Source organism: Monodon monoceros, unplaced genomic scaffold (assembly GCF_005190385.1).
Source record: "Monodon monoceros isolate NGI ecotype Baffin Bay Population unplaced genomic scaffold, NGI_Narwhal_1 Super_Scaffold_21, whole genome shotgun sequence".
NCBI lineage: Eukaryota > Metazoa > Chordata > Mammalia > Artiodactyla > Monodontidae > Monodon > Monodon monoceros.
The window spans coordinates 82191279-82215933 of NW_021703778.1; the positions used below are offsets into that span (position 1 = coordinate 82191279).

Below are 24655 nucleotides of genomic sequence, written 5' to 3' on the forward strand. Positions count from 1 at the left end.
AGTTGTGTGTCTGTGACCACTAAATATACTGTTTCCTCTATGCAGTTTCTTCAGGTGATCAGTGGCCGAGTCTCTTCTAGAATGTTTATAATTTGGTTTGCGATAGGAATAAATATTTGTGTAATCATCACTTTGTCTTGTATGAAACAAAAGCATCACTATTCCTAGTTTTACTTCTGAGGTGTATCTTTTGGAGCAGTCTTTTGAAATAAATGGTCTCCTGTTTGCCCTTTTTAAATGATTGAAAAACAAAATATAAGAACCATCAGTACACTAATTGGTACTGCTCTTATTCTTTCCTTTTACTGGCTAAGTAGTACAGTAAATACATCTTCTGATAATAAATAGCCAGTGTAGCAGCAAATGGACTGCATTTGAAATGGAAGCTAGCTGGCTGACATGGTCCTATATGTAGAGGAGGGGTACTTATGATAGTCTAGAATACCATGCTGTTTCATTTGAACTATGGCTTTAAATAGTTCTTTCATGTTTACATTAGGACTATCTTTGACACATAAAACAAATCTTAATGTTAGTCCAATGGGAACATCATAAAGGAAATCAGTCTAGTATAATGCTTTCATTGTGAAACGAAATGTCTTCTTGATGTTACAAGCAAATATAACTTCAGATTGTCACTGTTTGATGATTGAATTGCTTCCTTACTAGCATTTTTTATGTAAATATTTCCAGTTTTATTCTTTTCTCATAAACCTTTATTTTTCCAAGCATTTAACTTGTTAAATTTTTAATCTCCATGCATAATTTTCATGATTCTTTGTCTGTTTGATAGAAGTACAAAAAAAAATTTGATAAATCTCAGTATACCCTGAAGCAACATTGTTGCTAATGTTCATTTTTATTAAATTGGTTTTTTGGGAGTTTTTATTTCAGTTCCTGAGCCCACAGGCCTATGCTAATGTGCATAATTATATTAAATAATCATTAGGTCTATCTAGGTCCAGGCCAGGCCAGAAAAACGTGATGAAACACTTGATGTAAGTCATAAATTTAACTTGGCATGATGAATTATAGAAAAATAATGATTAATATATATAGGGTTCTTGCTATAAGCTTGTTATTGTGCTAAGTGCTTTACGTGTATTATCTCATCTCGCAATAGTCATCTGAATTAAGATATTATCATTGATCATTGACTGAGGTTTAGTTTTCAGCTCTGAGGTTTCAGAAATATTTTATTAATATATCCTGGGTTAATATAAGGGACTACTCACACTCAGCAAACTCATAAGAAAGTGATACATAAATCAAAATACTAAGTTATTTATTTTTAATTTCTTTTAAAGGGAGGCTACAACTGTCTTTTGATACATGAAATTACCTTACTCATTTTGAAACAAATCAGTGAAAAAATTTACAGCCTTTAAAAGTATGCAGACACAGTTTTCAAGATACTTGTTTAAAACATCCTTCATAATTTTGGAGTGGAATAATTCAGAAGTATCAGGCATCTCTAACATTAATATAATAATTGTCCTCTTTTACATTATTATTATTATTTTTTAACATCTTTATTGGAATATAATTGCTTTACAGTGGTGTGTTAGTTTCTGCTTTATAACAAAGTGAATCAATTATACATATACATATGTTCCCATATCTCTTCCCTCTTGCGTCTCCCTCCCTCCCACCCTCCCTATCCCACCCCTCTAGGTGGTCACAAAGCACCGAGCTGATCTCCCTGTGCTATGCAACTGCTTCCCACTAGCTATCTATTTTACATTTGGTAGTGTATATAAGTCCATGCCACTCTCTCACTTCGTCCCAGTTTACCCTTCCCCCTCCCCATGTCCTCAAGTCCATTCTCTATGTCTGCATCTTTATTCCTGTCCTGCCCCTAGGTTCTTCAAACAAACTAGTAGAATTTTTGCTTGGAAATAGTTGGAAATTATCTTGTTAATTTATGTACCCAATGATTAGAAGGCTGTGTTACTTTAAATATTCTGTGATTCAAGTTTTCTACTAATTTGAACTCCTCTCAGTTAGTTTGAATTAATATGATAATATCAACAAGAGCAGCATTCTTAAATTTTGTGTGAATCAGAATCACCTTCTCAACAATCATTTGCCCCAATTCTGCCCCAGTGGATTCTGATTCAGTAACTTTAGGGTGGGACCGTGACATCCATATTTTTAACATGCTCTCAAAAGTGATCCTATGGCACACCAAACTTTAAGAATTTGACCCAAATTTTAAAAGTTCTATTTCTTACTACTAATAGATTGTATAGTAAATATCTAAAGATTGTGAGTGTACTACAGCAAAGATTTGCTTGAATAATATATATTTCTTATTTATTTCATTTTTATGTGTAATTTAATATTTATTCAACTGTTTATGGGGTGCATAGGTGAATCTGTGCTAAGGAAAACATGTGGGAGAGAGGAATGGCTTTCTTTTTTTTATTTTCTTTTCTTTATTTATTTTTACATCTTTATTGGAGTATAATTGCTTTACAATGGTGTGTTAGTTTCTGCTTTATAACAAAGTGAATCAGTTATACATATACATATGTTCCCATATCTCTTCCCTCTTCCATCTCCCTCCATCCCACCCTCCCTATCCAACCCCTCCAGGCAGTCACAAAGCACCGAGCTGATATCCCTGTGCTGTGTGGCTGCTTCCCACTAGCTATCTACCTTACGTTTGGTAGTGTATATATGTCCATGCCTCTCTCTCGCTTTGTCACAGCTCACCCTTCCCCCTCCCCATATCCTCAAGTGCGTTCTCCAGTAGGTCTGTGTCTTTATTCCTGTCTTACCCCTAGGTTCTTCATGACATTATTTTTTCTTAAATTCCATATATATGTGTTAGCGTACGGTATTTGTCTTTCTCTTTCTGACTTACTTCACTCTGTATGACAGACTCTAGGTCTATCCACCTCATTACAAATAGCTCAATTTCGTTTCTTTTTATGGCTGAGTAATATTCCATTGTATATATGTGCCACATCTTCTTTATCCATTCATCCGATGATGGGCACTTAGGTTGTTTCCATCTCCGGGCTAATGTAAATAGAGCTGCAATGAACATTTTGGTACATGACTCTTTTTGAATTATGATTTTCTCAGGGTATACGCCCAGTAGTGGGATTGCTGGGTCGTATGGTAGTTCTATTTGTAGTTTTTTAAGGAACCTCCATACTGTTCTCCACAGTGGTTGTAACAATTTACATTCCCACCAACAGTGCAAGAGGGTTCCCTTTTCTCCACACCCTCTCCAGCATTTATTGTTTCTAGATTTTTTGATGATGGCCATTCTGACTGGTGTGAGATGATATCTCATTGTAGTTTTGATTTGCATTTCTCTAATGATTAGTGATGTTGAGCATTCTTTCATGTGTTTGTTGGCAGTCTGTATATCTTCTTTGGAGAAATGTCTATTTAGGTCTTCTGCCCGTTTTTGGATTAGGTTGTTTGTTTTTTTGTTATTGAGCTGCATGAGCTGCTTATAAATTTTGGAGATTAATCCTTTGTCAGTTGCTTCATTTACACATGTTTTCTCCCATTCTGAGGGTTGTCTTTTGGTCTTGTTTATGGTTTCCTTTGCTGTTCAAAAGCTTTGAAGTTTCATTAGGTCCCATTTGTTTATTTTTGTTTTTATTTCCATTTCTCTAGGAGGTGGGTCAAAAAGGATCTTGCTGTGATTTATGTCATAAAGTGTTCTGCCTATGTTTTCCTCTAAGAGTTTGATAGTTTCTGGCCTTACATTTAGGTCTTTAATCCATTTTGAGCTTATTTTTGTGTATGGTGTTAGGGAGTGATCTAATCTCATACTTTTACATGTACCTATCCAGTTTTCCCAGCCCCACTTATTGAAGAGGCTGTCCTTTCTCCACTGTACATTCCTGCCTCCTTTATGAAAGATAAGGTGACCATATGTGCGTGGGTTTATCTCTGGGATTTCTATCCTGTTCCATTGATCTATCTTTCTGTTTCTGTGCCAGTACCATACTGTCTTGATTACTGTAGCTTTGTAGTATAGTGTGAAGTCAGGCAGCCTGATTCCTCCAGCTCCGTTTATCGTTCTCAAGATTGCTTTGGCTATTCGGGGTCTTTTGTGTTTCCATACGAATTGTGAAATTTTTTGTTCCAGTTCTGTGAAAAATGCCAGTGGTAGTTTGATAGGGATTGCATTGAATCTGTAGATTGCTTTGGGTAGTAGAGTCATTTTCACAATGTTGATTCTTCCAATCCAAGAACATGGTATATCTCTCCATCTATATGTATCATCTTTAATTTCTTTCATCAGTGTCTTATAATTTTCTGCATACAGGTCTTTTGTCTCCTTAGGTAGGTTTATTCCTAGATATTTTATTCTTTTTGTTGCAATGGTAAATGGGAGTGTTTTCTTGATTTCACTTTCAGATTTTTCATCATTAGTGTATAGGCATGTCAGAGATTTCTGTGCATTAATTTTGTATCCTGCTACTTTACCAAATTCATTGATTAGCTCTAGTAGTTTTCTAGTGGCATCTTTAGGATTCTCTATGTATAGTATCATGTCATCTGCAAACAGTGACAGCTTTACTTCTTCTTTTCCGATTTCGATTCCTTTTATTTCCTTTTCTTTTCTGATTGCTGTGGCTAAAACTTCCAAAACTATGTTGAATAATAGTGGTGAGAGTGGGCAACCTTGTCTTGTTCCTAATCTTAGCAGAAATGGTCTTAGTTTTTCACCATTGAGAATGATGTTGGCTGTGGGTTTGTCATATATGGCCTTTATTATGTTGAGGCAAGTTCCCTCTATGCCTACTTTCTGCAGGGTTTTTATCATAAATGGGTGTTGAATTTTGTCGAAAGCTTTTGCTGCATCTATTGAGATGATCATATGGTTTTTCTCCTTCAATTTGTTAATATGCTGTGTCACGTTCATTGATTTGCATATATTGAAGTATCCTTGCATTCCTGGAAAAAACCCCACTTGATCGTGGTGTATGATCCTTTTAATGTGCTTTTGATTCTGTTTGCTAGTATTTTGTTGAGGATTTTTGCATCTATGTTCATCAGTGATATTGGCCTGTAGTTTTCTTTCTTTGTGACATCCTTGTTTGGTTTTGGTATCAGGGTGATGGTGGCCTCGTTGAATGAGTTTGGAAGTGTTCCTCCCTCTGCTATGTTTTGGAAGAGTTTGAGAAGGATAGGTGTTAGCTCTTCTCTAAATGTTTGATAGAATTCGCCTGTGAAGCCATCTGGTCCTGGGCTTTTGTTTGTTGGAAGATTTTTAATCACAGTTTCAATTTCAATGCTTGTGATTGGTCTGCTTCTATTTTCTATTTCTTCCTGATTCAGTCTTGGCAGGTGGTGCATTTTTAAGAATTTGTCCATTTCTTCCAGACTGTCCATTTTATTGGCATAGAGTTGCTTGTAATAATCTCTCATGATCTTTTGTATTTCTGCAGTGTCAGTTGTTACTTCTCCTTTTTTCATTTCTAATTCTATTGATTTGAGTCTTCTCCCTTTTTCTCTTGATGAGTCTGGCTAATGGTTTATCAATTTTGTTTATCTTCTCAAAGAACCAGCTTTTAGTTTTATTGATCTTTGCTATCATTTCCTTCCTTTCTTTTTCATTTATATCTGATCTGATCTTTATGATTTCTTTGCTTCTGCTAACTTTGGGTTTTTTTGTTCTTCTTTCTCTGATTGCTTTCGGTGCAAGATTAGGTTGTTTATTTGAGACATTTCTTGTTTCTTAAGGTACGATTGTATTGCTATAAAGTTCCCTCTTAGAACTGCTTTTGCTGCGTCCCATAGGTTTTGGGTCGTCGTGTCTCCATTGTCATTTGTTTCTAGGTATTTTTTAATTTCCTCTTTGATTTCTTCAGTGATCACTTCGTTATTAAGTAGTGTATTGTTTAGCCTCCACTGTTTGTATTTTTTACAGATCTTTTCCTGTAATTGATATCTAGTCTCATAGCGTTGTGGTCAGAAAAGATACTTGATACAATTTTCTTAAATTTACCAAGGCTTGATTTGTGACGCAAGATATGATCTATCCTGGAGAATGTTCCATGAGCACTTGAGAAAAAAGTGTATTCTGTTGTTTTTGGATGGAATGCCATATAAATATCAATTAAGCCCATCTTGTTTAATGTATCATTTAAAGCTTGTGTTTCCTTATTTATTTTCATTTTGGATGATCTGTCCATTGGTGAAAGTGGGGTGTTAAAGTCCCCTACTATGAATGTGTTACTGTCGATTTCCCCTTTTATGGCTGTTAGTATTTGCCTTATGTATTGAGGTGCTCCTGTGTTGGGTGCATAAATATTTACAATTGCTGTATCTTCTTCTTGGATCGATCCCTTGATCATTATATAGTGTCCTTCTTTGTCTCTTCTAATAGTCTTTATTTTAAAGTCTATTTTGTCTGATATGAGAATTGCTACTCCAGCTTTCTTTTGGTTTCCATTTGCATGGAATATCTTTTTCCATCCCCTTACTTTCAGTCTGTATGTGTCTCTAGGTCTGAAGCGGGTCTCTTGTAGACAGCATGTATATTGGTCTTGTATTTGTATCCATTCAGCCAATCTGTGTCTTTTGGTGGGAGCATTTAGTCCATTTACATTTAAGGTAATTATCGATATGTATGTTCCTATTCCCATTTTCTAAATTGTTTTGGGTTCCTTATTGTAGGTCTTTTCCTTCTCTTGTGTTTCTTGCCTAGAGAAGTTCCTTTAGCATTTGTTGTAAAGCTGGTTTGGTGGTGCTGAACTCTCTCAGCTTTTGCTTGTCTGTAAAGGTTTTAATTTCTCCATCAAATCTGAATGAGATCCTTGCTGGGTAGAGTAATCTTGGTTGCAGGTTTTTCTCCTTCATCACTTTAAATATGTCCTGCCACTGCCTTCTGGCTTGCAGGGTTTCTGCTGAAAGATCAGCTGTTAACCTTATGGGGATTCCCTTTTGTGTTATTTGTTGTTTTTCCCTTGCTGCTTTTAATATGCTTTCTTTGTATTTAATTTTTCACAGTTTGATTAATATGTGTCTTGGCGCATTTCTCCTTGGATTTATCCTGTATGGGACTCTCTGTGCTTCCTGGACTTGATTAACTATTCCCTTTCCCATGTTTGGGAAGTTTTCAACTATAATCTCTTGAAATATTTTCTCAGTCCCTTTGTTTTTCTCTTCTTCTTCTGGAACCCCTATAATTCGAATGTTGGTGCGTTTAATGTTGTTCCAGAGGTCTCTGAGACTGTTCTCAGTTCTTTTCATTCTTTTTTCTTTATTCTGCTCTGCAGTAGTTATTTCCACTATTTTATCTTCCAGGTCACTTATCCGTTCTTCTGCCTCAGTTATTCTGCTCTTGATCCCATCTAGAGTATTTTTCATTTCATTTACTGTATTGTTCATTGCTGTTTGTTTCATCTTTAGTTCTTCTAGGTCCTTGTTAAATGTTTCTTGCATTTTGTCTATTCTATTTCCAAGATTTTGGATCATCTTTACTATCATTATTCTGAATGCTTTTTCAGGTAGACTGCCTATTTCCTCTTCATTTGTTTGGTCTGGTGGGTTTTTATCTTGCTCCTTCATCTCTGGTGTGTTTTTCTGTCTTCTCATTTTGCTTATCTTAATGTGTTTGGGGTCTCCTTTTTGCAGGCTGCAGGTTCGTAGTTCCCGTTGTTTTTGGTGTCTGTCCCCAGTGGCTAAGGTTGGTTCAGTGGGTTGTGTAGGCTTCCTGGTGGAGGGGACTAGTTCCTGTGTTCTGGTGGATGAGGCTGGATCTTGTCTTTCTGGTGGGCAGGTCCACATCTGGTGGTGTGTTTTGGGGGTGTCTGTGGACTTATTATGATTTTAGGCAGCCTCTCTGCTAATGGGTGGGGTTGTGTTCCTGTCTTGCTAGTTGTTTGGCATAGGATGTCCAGCACTGTAGCTTGCTGGTCGTTGAGTGAAGCTGGGTGCTGGTGTTTAGATGGAGATCTCTGGGAGATTTTCGCCGTTTGATATTATGTGGAGCTGGGAGGTCTCTTGTGGACCAGTGTCCTGAAGTTGGCTCTCCCACCTCAGAGGCACAGCACTGACTCCTGGCTGCAGCAGCAAGAGCCTTTCATCCACACGGCTCAGAATAAAAGGGAGAAAAAGTAGAAAGAAAGAATTAGTAGAAGTAGAAAGAAAGAAAGAAAGGAGGGAGCGAAGGAGGGAGGGAGGGAGGAAGGAAGGAGGGAAGGAAGGAAAAAAGAAAGATAAAGTACAATAAAGTAAAGTAAGATAAAATATAATAAAGTTATTAAAATAAAAAATAATTACTAAGAGAAAAAGAAAAAAATTAAAAAAAAACAAAAAACAAAAAAAACGGACTGATAGAACTCTAGGACAAATGGTGGAAGCAAAGCTATACAGACAAAATCTCACACAGAAGCATACACATACACACTCACAAAAAGAGGAAAAGGGGAACAAATCATAAATCTTGCTCTCAAAGTCCACCTCCTTAATTTGGGATGATTCGTTGTCTATTCATGTATTCCACAGATGCAGGGTACATCAAGTTGATTGTGGAGATTTAATCCGCTGCTTCTGAGGCTGCTGGGAGAGATTTTCCTTTCTGTTCTTTGTTCTCACAGCTTCCAGGGGCTCAGCTTTGGATTTGGCCCCACCTCTGCGTGTAGGTCGCTGGAGGGCCTCTGTTCTTCTCTCAGCCAGGACAGGGTTAAAGGAGCCGCTGATTCAGGGGCTCTGGCTCACTCAGGCCAGGGGGAGGGAGGGGCACGGAGTGCGGGGCAAGCCTGTGGCGGCAGAGGCCGGCGTGACGTTGCACCAGCCTGAGGCGCGCCGTGCGTTCTCCCGGGGAAGTTGTCCCTGGATCCCGGGACCCCGGCAGTGGCGGGCTGCACAGGCTCCCCGGACGAGGGGTGTGGATAGTGACCTGTGCTCGCACACAGGCTTCTTGGTGGCGGCAGCAGCAGCCTTAGCGTCTCATGCCCGTCTCTGGGGTCCGCACTTTTAGCCGCGGCTCGCGCCCGTCTCTGGAGCTCCTTTAAGCAGCGCTCTTAATCCCCTCTCCTGGCGCACCAGGAAACAAAGAGGGAAGAAAATGTCTCTTGCCTCTTCGGCAGGTCCAGACTTTTCCCCGGACTCCGTCCCGGCTAGCCGTGGTGCACTGACCCCCTGCAGGCTGTTCTAGCCGCCAACCCCAGTCCTCTCCCTGCGCTCTGACTGAAGCCCGAGCCTCAGCTCGCAGCCCCGCCCGCCCAGGCGGGTGAGCAGACAAGCCTCTCGGGCTGGTGAGTGCCGGTCGGCACTATAGTTCTTCAGAGGACAGAGATTACTTTTAGCTGGAGTTGGGGCATGGGGCTAGGGGAGTGGGGTGAGGTTGAGTTGTACCCTAAAGAATGAATGGGATTTAAGGATTTAGATAGATAAGAACTCATTTCAAGTTATTCCATTTTGGAATGTACTCCAAAATGAAGATACAAAAAAGTAAATATTTTCTTTTGGGGATTGCAGCTGCCTTTTTCCTCATAAGAAAACCACCCCTTGGTAGTACACTATTAATAAACAGAGGCAATCGTGTTGTCCTATTTTTCTACCAAAGCTTACACACCAGTCTGTTACAGGTGTTTCCTATTTGGAAAATCAAAATTCCAGGAAGCTGTCACCCTTACTCTCACTTCTTGCTTCAGAACAAAATTTAAATGTACAAATAATAAAAATTCATGGAGGGATATATCATGCTTATGTTAAAGGAATAACTCAAAACTGTTCTTGAGCTAAATTTTCCATATATTGGTTTACAAATAGCTGTTCATTTACAATTAGAAAAATATTTATTCATTCATTGAACAGATTTTTGTTGAATATCTCTTATGTTCTGGTAAACAATCATATACAGTCCCAACCTTTGTGGAACACGTAGTCTTTCAGTAGAATGAGATATTAAAGTTATTCACTCAGATAAATACTCGTGATTCGTGGTATATATAAAGAATACAGGATTTTGACCAAGTTGGTGAGTCTTTCTAGAGGAAGAGACATTTAAACTAAAGACTAAGTAGGAATTAGTGGAGCAAAACTTGGGGGAAGAACATTTTAGGAAGGACGACACATGTGAAGCTTTTGAGGCAGGAAAGCTTGTCCTTTCAGAGGACTCAGAGACCAGCGTGGCTGAGCTCAGCAAGTGGGAGAGTAACTCACGGTAATTGAAGGTAAGATTATATAGGACTTTTAAAATGATTACTTTGGTGGGCTCTGGAAGGGAGTTTAGTTAGGAGTCTAATGCAGTCACCTGGGGAAGAAATAATGGTAGCGTGGATTAGGATTTGGCAAAGAGATAATAAGAAGTGAATAGATTTGAGAGTTATTTAGTTGTAGAATCAGAAGTTAAAATTGGTTGGATGTAGGCCTTACATCTGCAGTGTAGTTTAGTCCTTATGAAACTCTCATAAAATAATATTTTATGGCTCTAACCTACAGTCTTACATTGATTTTGCATTGCTTAGCCTTATTCTTTCTTGCGGCCCAGCTATATAATCCCATTAAATGGACATCTGTGACTACCCTTCTTTTTGTCTTTAGAGCAACTTCAGCTAATTGTTAATAAGGTGGTTTTTTCCAAAGATATAATGCATCTGGTGGCTGTTTCCCTCCTTTCTCCTAATAGTGAAATTTGAGTCAGGTCCCCTTTGCATATTGTTTTTTTTTTTTCTGTTCCTAAAGTAGATCAATAAAAGTGAATTGGCTTTCAGGTATATGCTACTGGGCTTCATAATATTGTTTTGTTTTGGCCTTTTTAAAAAAATGTCAGGTTCTATTGTAGGCAATCCTACTTTTGAAATGTTATTTGTTTCTTCAGTAAGCCTAGTTTCTATTTTATTGAAATATTTATATGCATATAGAATTTTCAATCTTCTAGTAACATCTCAAAGACAGTTTTTTCCTTGTCTTAGTTGACTTTTATGGCATTAAAATTCAAAAGTCATGTTGAACAAGAGGTCTCAAACATTTTCAGAGATGCTGTAGATTATCTAGGCTCTCTTTGTATATTATAACTTGACTTTTAAATTAGACCAATGAATATTTATTAGTTATTTTTTTATCCGGGGTTTTATATTTGGGTATATCTGTCTATGTATATTTTTTTAAATAACATTCTTTTTAAAGTTTTTAGGCTTTCTGTTTTATTCTTACATGTTTCAACATTTCACTGCTGGGTTGTTTTTAGGATTACTGAGGGGGTTCTTTGTTTTCTTACATAATTGGTTTCCTTATAATTTTTTCTTAAATTCCTTACCATAGAACAACTTAAAAAGAAAGCTTTTTAGATGAAAGGCAAGAACTCTCTTATCTTAATGACAGTCATTGCAAATAGTGCAAAGATGAAAGTTCTTGAGTTGTGCCTTGATCATATGTGGTCTTAGAAATTTCTTACATATGATTATGTTTTTTAAAATATTTGCTGCTTATAGTTAACATTCAACCATAGTGAACATTTGTTTTTCATATGGATATTTTTTACAAGATGAAAGCAATAGTTAATGACTTTGAAAACCTCAGTAGTTGTTCTATTGAATACATTACTGTTTTATGCCCTACATTTCATTTTAATAATTATCTTCCTGAAATTTTCTTAAGTGCTTGGTGATAAAGCCTAATTATGGTTTAAGACAAACAAAAATGAGAGAACTCAAAACATAAAGGTTTTTGCATTTTGAATATCATCTGTGGTTTGCATTGTGACCCTTGATTACCCAAATAACACAGTAACAGGATTGCAGCCAGGCCTGTTACCATGAGTTCATCCTTGAAAACTAGTGTTCTAGTACTTACCTTGCCTTTTATTAAAAAAGGAGTTTGTTTAATTAGAGCATCTCTGTATTTAGTAAATCCCTTGGTCGTTAATATCCATGACATTCTGCTGGAATTTGGTAGCAACTTGGCGTGTTTCAGAGTAACTGTGTATCTGAAGGGTAGCGTGACTTCAGGAGAGAATGATTTTATTTCATTACACTTTTGGTAAAGTGTTGCCTCAAATAACACATTTCAAAAAACCATATCATTTAGAAATAGTTTTTTTGTCATTTCTTTTTTCAGAATTAGTTATATTAAAACGTTTTTTAATGTTGATAGTTTTAAAAACCCATAGAAAAATTGGAGAATGAACTTTATACCTTGCACCTGTATTCACCACCTGTTAACATCTTGCCACATCTGCATGTTCACACACAAAAACAGACACATGCTTTTATTTTGCCAAATTATCTGAAAGTAGGCTAAAGACATCATGACACTTCATCCTTAAATTCTTCAGCATGTGTCTACCAAGAACAAGGACAGCTTCCTATGTATTCACAGTTCTATTATGTTTCTTAAAAACAATATTAATTTAGTAATATTATCTAGCATATGGTCCATATTCAAGTTTCCTCAATTATCCCCAAAATGTCCTTTATAACTATTTGTTTTCACCCAGGATCCAATCAAAGTTCACACACTATATTCGATTATTATGTCTCTTTAGTCTCCCCCAATCTAAGACAGTCTTACTGCCTCACTTGTTCTTTATGACACTGAAATCTTTGTAGAGTTTAAGCCAGTTGTCTGCAGGATCACTCACATTCTAGATTCATTTGTTTCTTAATAATTAGATTCAGGTCAAACATTTCCAGTAAGAACACAGGGATATTTTGTAATCTCCTGTTGCATCACATCAGGAGTCACTTTAATTGCTGTGTAGTATTCCAGTGCATGAATCTACCAGTTTATTCATTCTACTTTTGACAGATATCTGATTTGTTTCAAGTTTTTGACTATTATGAGTAAAGCTGCTATGCATAGTCTTTTGGGATCAGTAGTTGGGCATAGCTTGTGGGAAAGGATTTTGGCAATTTCTTTACCTAGGCAAGACCTGGAGTGCTGTGTTCAGCTGCCAGAATCCTTGCTGAACCTTTCATAAAACATTGAGAACATAGTTTTGAATTTTATTTATGTAAATGTTAATATATTTTTTCATAGCCTACAGTACCAGATCTATTTGCCACTTATTATAAAGGCAACCCTTGCTCACACAATCCAAAAAGGGAATACTGTTTATTCTCTCTGCTTGAAGAATACAAATTTCCATGTTTTGTTGGATAGGAAATGTATATCAACTCATATATGTAAATTTGAATGGAGTATAACCACATACAATATCTTCTTTTTTGGATTGTGGAATCTTATTAAGCTGGCATAACCTTTGTCATATCTGTGACCTTAGGAGAGCTTCTAAATTTCGTACCTCATAGAACTAAATGAAGATAGTTTATTTAAACATGTGCACGCATAGATAGTTGAAACTCACTTATTGTAAATTGTGGGACTTCTAGTCAACTGTTTACATAGGTATCTACAACACCACTGGAGACTGAATTTAAAAACCATGTAAAAGCTTTTCTGTGTAAGAAAGAAGTAAGGACAGCAAAGGTAGCAGAGCAAAAATAAACTTCTGTTCATACTTTTATATATGTTCACTGATTTTTACATATATATTTTTTTTTTCCAGTAGTGGCTACGGAGGAAGTAGTTACTGCAGAATCTGTGGATGGTGCAATTCAGCAAGTAGTTAGTTCAGGGGGTCAACAAGTCATCACAATAGTTACAGATGGAATTCAGCTTGGAAATTTGCACTCCATTCCAACCAGTGGAATAGGTCAGCCCATCATTGTGACCATGCCAGATGGACAACAAGGTTGGTAGAAGGCATTTACATAAAGTTTGCATTTATTCTTAATCCTCAGGAAATTGTGACATGCTTTTCAAAGCATTTATTTTTGCCTTAAATTTTGTTTTTGTAACCTTTTGCAGCAGACTTAATTGCCTAGTTTTATTTGCTTAGGCTACTGTTAAAATTAGCTTGCTTTCTCTGAGTGTATACTAGGTACAAAGAGGAATTGGCCCCAAAGTATTCTGGTTGGAAAATGAGCTTAAATAAATAATTCAAAATCAGTATTGGACAATACTTTCCTAGGCCATTTAATACAATTCAGATATCATACAGGCTTTTAAAAACACCATGTGAAAAAAAGCTACTTAAAAAGAAGTTGGACTTAGGAGTTATGGTAGGAACATAGTGACAACTTTTAGCAGCTTTGTTGATAATTGTCCCAATTTTTTCCTTTTGAGTAATAAGAAAGTAGTAATAAGATAGATGAAACATAAGCCCCAGTTTCATGTTTAGTGAACTAAAAGACTGAGAAAACCACAAAATTCCATATTTTAAGTGCTTGCCAAAAACATCTTAAGATCTAAGCCAGGGCAGTAGAACCCTCAGGGAAACCCCCAGTCGTGCATCAAGAAAAGGGGTTGAGCTCAGAAATCAGCAATAAATATACACTTCCAGTAAGACAGGGCCCAATCTGAGTAAGAAGTGCTGCAAGTAGGATTAAGATAGACTAGAGCATGAAAGCTGGAGGAAGCAGAAAGAGAAGGTGCAGAAAGTTCCTATCTGAACAAGCATCCCAGTACCCAGTACTCCGTACTCCCCCACCCCCCACCAAAAAAAGTATGTGCACACATAACCTTTTAGAAAACGACTAGGATTGCAGAGACCAAGCCTCTTCATGGCCTGTGAAGGAATTAGGGAATGGAAGGGCTGGAGGTAGAAGTTCTCCTAAACCAGGTTTGGTTTAGAGTGATAGTGGAGGTATGGCCCTGCAGAGAGGCCAGGTCTCGAGGAATGATTTTGTTGCCATAGCAGTGGAGGAGGAAACCCTTGACCTGTGGAGCCTGGGAGGCTTTTCTCACCGCTATGCAGAAATCTCCTGCTGGTGGTCCAAGATTTGGATCAAGCCCAGGTACTTTCACAAAGCTTTAAAGAAGTAATTCTAATTATATAGAAAAGAAGAAACTTTCAAAGTATTTGTTTTAAGCAGATATAACATTGTTTCCAAAACCTGACATTATACACACAGTTTAATCTCATTGATGAACAAATGGAAAGAAACTCATGTTTTTGGATAGGATGACTCACTATTATAAAGCTCTCAATTCTTCCTGAGTTAATTGATAAATGTAATGTGATAGGAAAAAAAAAGACTGTATTAGTTTGCTAGGGCTGCCATAACAAACTGCCACAGACTGGGTGACTTAACAGAAGTTTATCTTCTCACAGTGCTGGAAGGTGGAAGTCCAAGATCAAGGTGTTGGCAGGTTTGGTTTCTTCTGAGGCCTTTCTCCTTGGCTTGCAAATGGCTGCCTTCTTGCTGTGTCCTGATATAGTCAGCCCTCAGTCTGTGTGTGTTGTCTGCGACCTAACCTCTTATAAGGACACCAGTCATATTGGATTAGGACCCACTTAAATGACTTCATTTTGGACTTCTCTGGTGGCGCAGTGGTTAAGAATATGCTTGCCAATGCAGGGGACATGGGTTCGAGCCCTGGTCAGGGAAGACCCCACATGCCACGGAGCAACTAAGCCGGTGCACCAAAGCTACCGAGTCTGTGCTCTAGAGCCCGCGAGCCACAACTACCAAAGCCTGCGTGCCTAGAGCCCATGCTCCGCAGCAAGAGAAGCCACCACAATGAGAAGCCTGTGCACTGCAACAAACAGTTGCCCCCGCTCGCCACAGCTAGAGAAAGTCTGTGCACAGCAACGAAGACCCAACGCAGCCAAAAATAAAACCAAAATCTCATTTTACCTTTTTAAAGGCCCTATCTCCAAATACATTTTGAGGTACTGGGGGTTAGGACTTACAACATTTGAATTTTGCGGGGGACACAATTCAAGCCATAACAAAGACTAATAGGTCTTTTTCTGGAACTAGCCAAACAGATTCTGAAGTTTATTTTGATGGAGGAGGAGGGAAGAAGACTAAGGATAACTAGAAAAGAAGAGCAATGAGAGGACTCTACTGAATATTAAAATAAACTTTTAAAGCTTTCATAATTTAAAAATTATAACTGGAAAATGAATATATAGACTATGTAGATAGTCCAGTGAAACAGATATAATTCTCAGTTCTTCTTGAGTAAATTTATAAGTGTAATGTAATATGGTATGAGTTAAAAGAAATACTTTAATTCTCAATATTTCTAATGTTTTTAATTACATTGTACTAAATAAATAATAGTTTTACTATTTTTTCATTTATTTACATTTATAAATGACAGTAGGAGAGTTTTTAATGTTTTGACAGCCTTAAAGGCTGTAGGACAGTTGTAATTTTTCCCATTGATGATTAAGATTGTTTTGCATAGTTTTAGCTTGCACAGTCATGTTTATGTTCCCGCACTGGTATGCAAAGCAAGGACAGCCTCTCGCTCTCTGTATATTTACATTTATGTAAAGAGATACTAAAAATTGGGACAGTCTAACAACCCAGTGGAAAAACAAGCAAAGTTTATAAACAGACATTGTTCATAATGGTGTATCCTCACAGTGGAATATAATGCAGCTAAATGAAAGAAAGCTCTCTGTGTGTTGGTGAAAGATACCCTAGATATATGGAGTGAAAAAAGCAGACACAGAACGATATATCTATCTTATGTATGTTTGAATGTATGTTTTGTATGTATGCTACCTTTTGTGTAAGAGAGAGAAAAAGGAGAATGTATATTCATGTTTGGTTTTACATAAATGAACACAAGAACAATGTATAAGCAACCAGTAAAAGTATCTGTTTTAGCAAGGGTGAAGTCAGACCTCTCAAAATATGCTTGTTAAGTATTATTTTGACTTTGAGCCAATGAATGTATTATCTATAAAATTAAAAAAAATAAGTAGGTACCTTAAACAATAAGTAGTTTTCAGTAAATAGACAAGAAGTTGAAGACAAATATGGACATTTCTCATAAATAGCAAATCAGTGTTTTGAAATTATTGTTTTTGGAATATATTTATTTTAGATGAGTTGCATCAACAATCTCAAGACTAGTTTTAATTCTTCTAAACCTATCTGTAAATGAAGTAATGTGTACATTTTTTCATTTTAGTATTAACAGTACCAGCAACAGACATTGCTGAAGAAACTGTTATAAGTGAAGAACCACCAGCCAAGAGACAATGTATTGAAATAATTGAAAACCGGGTGGAGTCTGCAGAAATAGAAGTAAGGAGTCTTTTACCCGGTGTGTTTTGCTGCAGTCATCCAAAATAAATTCCATTTGCTTTTCTTTCTTTCTTTTTTTTTTTTGTCTTTTATATTTATTACTGACAGTATTGTTTTGATATAGCATGAGTACTTTTTTGTCTAATTTTTTGGCCTTATCCATATAGCAAGCCTTCAATAAATAAATATTGAATGAATGAATGAATGAGTAAAGAATTTGTTTGTAACAAAGTCTGTCATCATGGTAACATTGGAATGTCTTTTGTTCTTGTACTGCATCCTTTATTTTCTATTAAATTTACATACATCATTCTCCCAAGTCACTAAAGGGAATGTCACTATATATTGACTAAAAAATTTTTTTTCTTTCAAAAGTGAAAGGCGAGTGCCTATTTGGGCTGGAAGATGCTCTTAAAGAATTTGAAGTTTGTCAGCTGAGTTATTTTGTAAAAAGCCATAGGTAACTGTTTATTTCACGATTAAGTCCCTTAAGGAAATTAAATTTAGACTAACTGTTGATAGGATTCACCTTCTTTTCCCTCTGCCAAACTAGTTTGTAATTGTAAACTAGTTTGTAAGTGTAACCAAACCATAGTTATTACCTCACAGATTTTTTTCTCACATGACTGTAAATAAAGTTATGTTTTCCAAAGTTGATATTAACTTATATCAAATGAAAATAAGATCATTCTTGAATAACTTTGAAAGAGCAACTGCAGTGTAAAGAAAAGAATATTGAACTTGAAATTACATGAGCTGGATTTGAATCCCACCTTTTGCCCCTCCCTATTAGCTTTGAGGTAAGTTATCTTACCTTTCTGAGTTCCTGTTTATTTTCTCCCAAATTGGAATTTAAGATAACAATATCTGTATTTTGGGGTTTTTATGAGAGTTGAAAAAGTCAGCATACTCATTATATACACATTCATAATATCTAATATGTGTGAATAATAAATGTTGGTGAATATTTAGGAATTCTTTGTTATCATAGAAAAGAGAGGATTTTTAAAAATGCCATCTAAAGGCAACATAATTCTGACTGAGGACAATTAGAAAATATCCTTGCCCAAATTCGTTTACATGTAAGACTGGTACATCTTTGGCCACAATCTCAAAGGACATATTATTGAGTTACGAAGAATTTGATTCATGGTTTAACCAGAATGTTTGATAAACTTGTGACTTTAATTATTGAGGGTGAGTTGTTTCATTTCTTCAAAATTTAAAGTGATATTCAGTACACTGAAGTTTTTATAAACTAACCATTTATTTCATTGAATGGTATCAGTATACTTATTATTTTAAAATCTTTAATGTCTTTTACTGATAAATCAGTTGATCTTGTTTTCTGGCATATAAGGTGAGAAAGATTTTGTGATGTACTTTGCTTTAACTATTTAATAAAACATTTTTAAATTACTTGAATTTTTATTGAACATAAACTGACTCAATTCAACATTTCTTTTCATTGAAGTATAGTAGATTTATGTCAATTCAACATTTTCAAAATAATGAATGTGCAGGCTGTACCTTTATTTACCTAACAACCAGTGAGAATTTCTGTTTTCATCAAAGATCAACCTAATTCCACTCTTACAGTCTTTCAGAGACCAAGGAGAATAATCGCAAATAACAAGAAAGTATGAATTGAGGTATATAAATTAACTAGAACCAAGGAGAATAGAACTTCAGGGAGATGGAATTTTAGCTTGATATAAAGAACTTCACGAGTTAGTTTTAGCTTAATTTTAGTAATTAGAGCTTTCTGGTAATGGAAGTCTTATTCTCCATCACTGGAAATGTTCAAGCCAAAGTTGCAGGATGTTAGAGCTATTACAGAGAGACTTTGAAGCATGCAGTGAGAAGAGATGGTAGAGGTGGGCAGGGGATACAGAATGAAGAGAGACCTCCAATGTTTTCTAAAACCAGGTAATCATTTCCTTATAGTACATAAGAGTTCTTTTGATTTTATTTTCTGAGGTGACCAATAGAGTTATCTTGGGGGTATACTTTTATATTCCTTTCTAAGTGATTGCTTAGGCATTAACCCAAAAAGTTTCTTTAAAGCAGTGCTTCTCACCTGGAGCAATTTTGACCCCAGGGGACATTTGGCAATGTCTGGATACATTTCGGGTTGTCACAATGAGGGACATGCCACTGACATTTAGTGGATAGAGGCTGGGGATGCTGCTAAACACTATACACATCCTACAATGTGTGTTTTGCTGCTCAGTTCTGCAGTTGTGGTAGGAAAGCAGCCACGGGCAATTTGGAAATGAGTGGGTATGGCTGTATTTCAGAAAAACTTTATAAAAACAGGATCATATTTGACCCATGGCAGTTAGAAAATGGACAGCTCAATGGGCAAGGAGACAGCTCAAACACCCTGCCTAGTTTCTCTCTTTTTAAAAAAAACATTTAATGGTTAAGAATATGAGTCTGGAAGCAGATTTAGGTTTGAATGATAATCTTCTGAGTGTGATTGGTCAAGTTATTTAGCCTTTCAAGGCTTGGCTTCCCCATCAGTAAAAAGGGGAAAATAATAGCACCTACATTATCAGAGTGTTGTAAGGTTTAAATGAGAATGCATGTGAAGGACTAGTACAGTGGTGAGCATATAGTAAATGCTCAGTAACTGTTAGTTGTATTAGTATTATCTTCTAAAATTTATATTGTGGTATGGTAGAAGATAAATCACTTTAATGATTTTTTTTGCTTTATAATAGCTAAAGTAAAATAAATTTGAATATTAGAAAATTACATATAAAACTATTAAAAGATAATTGTTAATAGCTGAAGCAGAATTCAAGAATCTTGTTTGGAATTTAAAAAGCAAACTCGAAGTCTTTCTTTGTTCTATTATTCTCTTGCCTAATGTAATCATAATATATTGCTTGGGCTTGGAGTTGAAGTGTAAGGTATCTTCCTTACTGCTTTCATCTCCTGAAATAATTGTGAATCTCTTGCTGTTTCTAAGTGTGAATAAATAGGTAATACTAGAAGATGCCTTAGAGTTAATCTTTTCTAATATTTCCAACCAAATCAGGGCAAGTTTTCATCCATATTCAAAACTTTGGCTGCCAAAGGATCTTATTTCTTAGTACATGTAAAAGTATAAAACACTTATGGATGGCTGTACTCACAGGCTGTACTCCTGCCAGAGGTAGGGGTCTAGCTCCCACCCTTCCACTGGTGCCCAAAGTCCTGCATAGTTCGCTGCCAGGGACTGGTGTCAGTTGCTTACGTGAGGCTGGCATCTTGCCTGAAGTAAGGAGAAAAGGATAGCCGGGTAGGGCGTAGGCATTTCTTCTACTTGTACATTTTGTGTAATTGGAAGATTTGGAGACTACTTGTATAATCAATCACTCTTACATTTGGTGGACTCATGGGAAAAATAAATGTTAGATCTAGCTTCATTCTCAGTGTGGAGAAGGCAGTGGGATCACAGGAAGGCAGGAGTATTATACATGTTCCTCCTTGTGGACCATGTGAATAGTGGAGGGTAAGGAATCTTTCGGTGTTCACAATGGAGAAGGGTCTAGGAGGCAGTGGAAGAGACCACAGTGCCCTCTTTCCCAGCAAGCTTCTTACCCCTCGCCTTTACCTTCAGTTCTCTCTTTTAAGTGTCTTGTCCAGTGTGAACCTGGCCTCTTTTTGCCATTAGTAGTCCTACCCTCAGCCCCCACTCCAAGCAGAAGGCCTGGGCTTCTGTAATGAGGTTGAACTTGGACCTGGGCAAGTTGAGTTTTTGTCCATGTGCTTACTAGAGGTATGGGAAAGGAATCTTTGAAGTGTTTTCCCTTAGGCAACTGTATAGGGACAGAGTGAGGAGAGGAGAAAGAATACCACTTACATTGGACCAGAGTTGTGTTTTTCCTCTCAATTTGTTCAGGAATTTGATACATATATTTTACAGCATATAATAAAATGAATCACAGTAGAGAAGTTAGTATTTTATTGGTTTGTAAAATGGTATAATTTAGGAAACACTAATCTAGACCAGCACTCTTCATTTTAAAGATGAGGAATCTTGCTTGCTGTCATAGGGAAAGATAGTTTTATTTATTTACTTTTTTATAAAAATTTATTTATTTATGGCTGCGTTGGCTGCTTTCTCTAGTTGCGGCGAGTGGGGGCTACTTGTTGCGGTGCGCGGGCGTCCCATTGCGGTGGCTTCTCTTGTTGTGGAGCGCAGGCTCTAGGCACGCGGGCTTCAGTAGTTGTGGCGCAAGGGCTCAGTAGTTGTGGGTCGTGGGCTCTAGAGCGCAGTCTCGGTAGTTGTGGTGCACGGGCTTAGTTGCTCCGCGGCATGTGGGATCTTCCTGGACCAGGGCTCGAACCCGTGTCCTCTGCATTGGCAGGCGGATTCTTAACCACTGTGCCACCACGGAAGTCCCGGGAAAGATAGTTTTAAAAGCAGTAATATTAGAACCTCATAACCCTGACTCCTTATTGTGTTACCATGAGAAAGCTACATTGTCTCTGAGCATCATTTTCCTCATCTGTAAAATGGGCATAATGTCTGTCTTAGAGACTTGTTATTGGAAATTACCTTGTTTATATATATAATGGGTGCTCAATAAATATTAAGTTTTTTATAATTAGTAGCTTTTTAACATCACAGATAAAGATGTGAAGAGGTATGGTGGTATATTTCCCTGTTAAAGTTCTTCACTAGTTTTTGTAGTATGTATAAAAGTACAGGTAACCAATTTGGGTTCATTATGATAGTCTTATTTCTAATTAGAAAATAATTTCCTTGAGGTCAGAAACTAATCTGTATCTCGTAGTGTGGAGCTCGAAATTAGGGCTTTAATTATAAGGGAATTGGTGAAAAAGGCAAGATGTCTCAGAAATACCAATACGTGGCTACTTCTAGCAACTACAGATTTTTTTATTTGAAAGATGCATGCTTGTATGTGTTATTGTATTTGTGCAACAATTGAAAAAAAAACTTTTTTTTTAAATTAGGAGAGAGAAGCTCTTCAGAAACAGCTGGATGAAGCTAATCGAGAAGCACAAAAATATCGACAGCAACTTCTAAAGAAAGAACAGGAAGCAGAGGCCTACAGACAGAAATTAGAAGCTATGACTCGTCTTCAGACTAATAAAGAAGCTGTTTAATTGAAATGAACATATAGTTTGAGTTTACTTTTGGTCAAGAAAGAATACAGTCTTGAACTGTACACAGTAAGGTGCAGTCATGGGAAGACAGGATAATAAAAGAGACTGCAGCTTGATAATTGGACTTAAGCCATGAGCTCTGAATTCTTGTAACATAAAACTTTACTTTAGAAGTTGTGAAATGTATTTAAAACTGAATTCTGTAAATAGTTTTTTTTTTACAGTTCCAAATGCGTTGATAAAGATTGTTGAAGAGATCCCAAAACACAATAAGCCACTGTTTTTTGTGAATTCTTTTTGATTTTAGTACAAACCTTAATTCTCAGAAACAGAACAGTTTTAAGGGTGATCGTTGTTGATTAGACCAAATGTTGTGTAATAATTATGTGGTGGACTGATGCTGGAATTACTCCTGTAGGTATAAACTTCTATATGAAGAGAAGATTTCTCCCAGGAAATCTTGTACAGCTTTAAGTTGTCTCAGATTCTCTGAAAACATTTTTTAGAAAGCAAATTTTTATATTTGTTCAATTTCAGCTATACCCAATTAGATTTACATGTATATGAAGCAGATATTTTTAAAACTTTCTGTTTGTACATATTCTGCATGTTTTATAATTTCAAAATACATCACTTGCATAGGTATTTTTCCCACAAAGATGACAAAAGTTACTAGGAAAGAAAGAAACCCTTTTATTCTATAGGTCATTGAAACTAAGTAAGCTAGCAGCTGGTTTTATTGGAATGACAATGTTCTTGGAAGGAGCAGCTTACAAGATACCTTGAATTTGCAAACTGCAACATCTATGCTTTTTTGAAAATTTCATAGTGGGGACGTGAAACAATTCTGTGCCTTCCATCATGATTTCCACATGAAAGCACTTTAAGGCACTGGATTTTAATATAATGTTTTCAGAAAACTCAAAGCATATGGGTTTCTGAAATATTTCATGGACTCATTTCCTCCCCAGGAAATTATTCTTACGGAAAAAAATTGCTTTTGTATGGTAGAACAGGAACTTTTTGTACTACGGTGATGCTATAGATATGTCTGACATAACTTTTACTTTCCCTGTGAAAGCTGTATGTCTTTGCTGTGACTGGCTCTCATCACAATATTGTTCAATTCCACAATGTATGGACATTAAACTCTGACATAGTGTTCTTTCTTTTTTGTAAACATAACTTCAAGTTCTTTTTCTTGTTTCATTTTAAAATGTTTTATTGCTTTATGAAAATGTTTAACCCTAAGACCCTTCTAGATTACCTATACTGTATAAAGAAGCAATTACCCTTAAAACTGTACTCTGCCCTACTTTTCTATTTTACAATTAAATATCTTTTCCACATATGTTCAGTGTAGACTTATATTTTGACCACATTTTATTCACACATTAAAAAGTTTGTTCTGTGTATTACGGCCATATTCCACGTATGAAAATATTATAACTTCTTCACACTGTGTCTTAAAAGTATCTAAAACTGGGTTTTACAAATGCCAAGTCATATTTTCAGTTGCGTGAAGTTGCTTTTCTGTGTCTGTTTTTTAGTACGTTAGTGCATTTATGGATTTGTTATGTTAGGAAGGGTACCCTAACGTGTGCAGTGTCAGAGTAGAGCAGGGGCAGCGTGTTCACCCCACTGTGTAGTTTTGCTTCCAAGACCAGATTGGCCCTGAAGATCCTTGAGAAAGTGTTGGAAACTAGCTTCTGAAAGTGAATTTAATGCCTTCTTTGATTTCTAGTCTTTTGCTCTGCTAGAAACTTTACCTGGTGCACGAAAGAATTTTGATCTATAATAACATTTGCCATAGATGGGAGAAAATAATTGATACTTAAGAGGAATAAGTGTATGATAGTATCAGGTAGACATTGAAATGTCTTGGGGGCAAGTCCACATTTTTCAGAGTCTGTGTGTTGGACTTGTGTAATTCCTTAATCATCCACACCTGATTCAATGTACTATGAAATCAGAACTTAAGCAAGAACTTATAACTAAAAAAAGCATTTGCTTTTTCTTTTTAGCCGGTTTTGAGGTGGGCTGGGAAAGCTTTGCATTCTACTTATTCTCAATGGTGTTATGGGCAGAAGATTAAGAGAACTGACAGAATAAAATAATAAAGTTTTCAGAAATCCACACTTAATGTAATGTGTTTCCGGTACATAATGATGGATTCATAGTTAAAGGTCATCAGGTTGCCACATTGATGGCTAATTATTTCCACTTATGTGTGAACAAACACTTTATTTTATTTTTTTTAGAAAACAGTCCACACTTTCCTTTATTTCAATATTTGTGTGGTAAACAAAAATGCATGGGGATATTTTTGTATGGGTTGAGGATGTTTCTGTTTGTATATTCATGAAGGGAATGAGATATTGATTTTAAATGAACAAACACCTTCTTGAGCAGCCCTTCTCAACCAGGGTTCTGCGAGAGAATCAAGCCCTGATGCCCTAAATGTTAGGGCCTAATGAATTAATTCCTTGTAA

General features: G+C 36.5%; 1 protein-coding gene across 2 annotated transcripts in view; it reads left to right on the forward strand.

The window, feature by feature from the left end:
- GABPB1 (GA binding protein transcription factor subunit beta 1) overlaps nt 1–23514 on the forward strand; it is an 81742-nt gene extending 58228 nt beyond the window's left edge. Inside the window, exons 7-9 of one of the 2 annotated variants that reach the window (XM_029239768.1) lie at nt 13496–13681; nt 16924–17039; nt 22011–23514. In XM_029239768.1, the coding sequence (XP_029095601.1) occupies nt 13496–13681; nt 16924–17039; nt 22011–22163 (455 nt within the window). In that variant the 3' untranslated portion in view covers nt 22164–23514. The remainder of the gene's footprint in view (nt 1–13495; nt 13682–16923; nt 17040–22010) is intronic. The other variant, XM_029239767.1, reaches the window with a different exon arrangement.
- Nucleotides 23515–24655: the final 1141 nt, after the last annotated feature.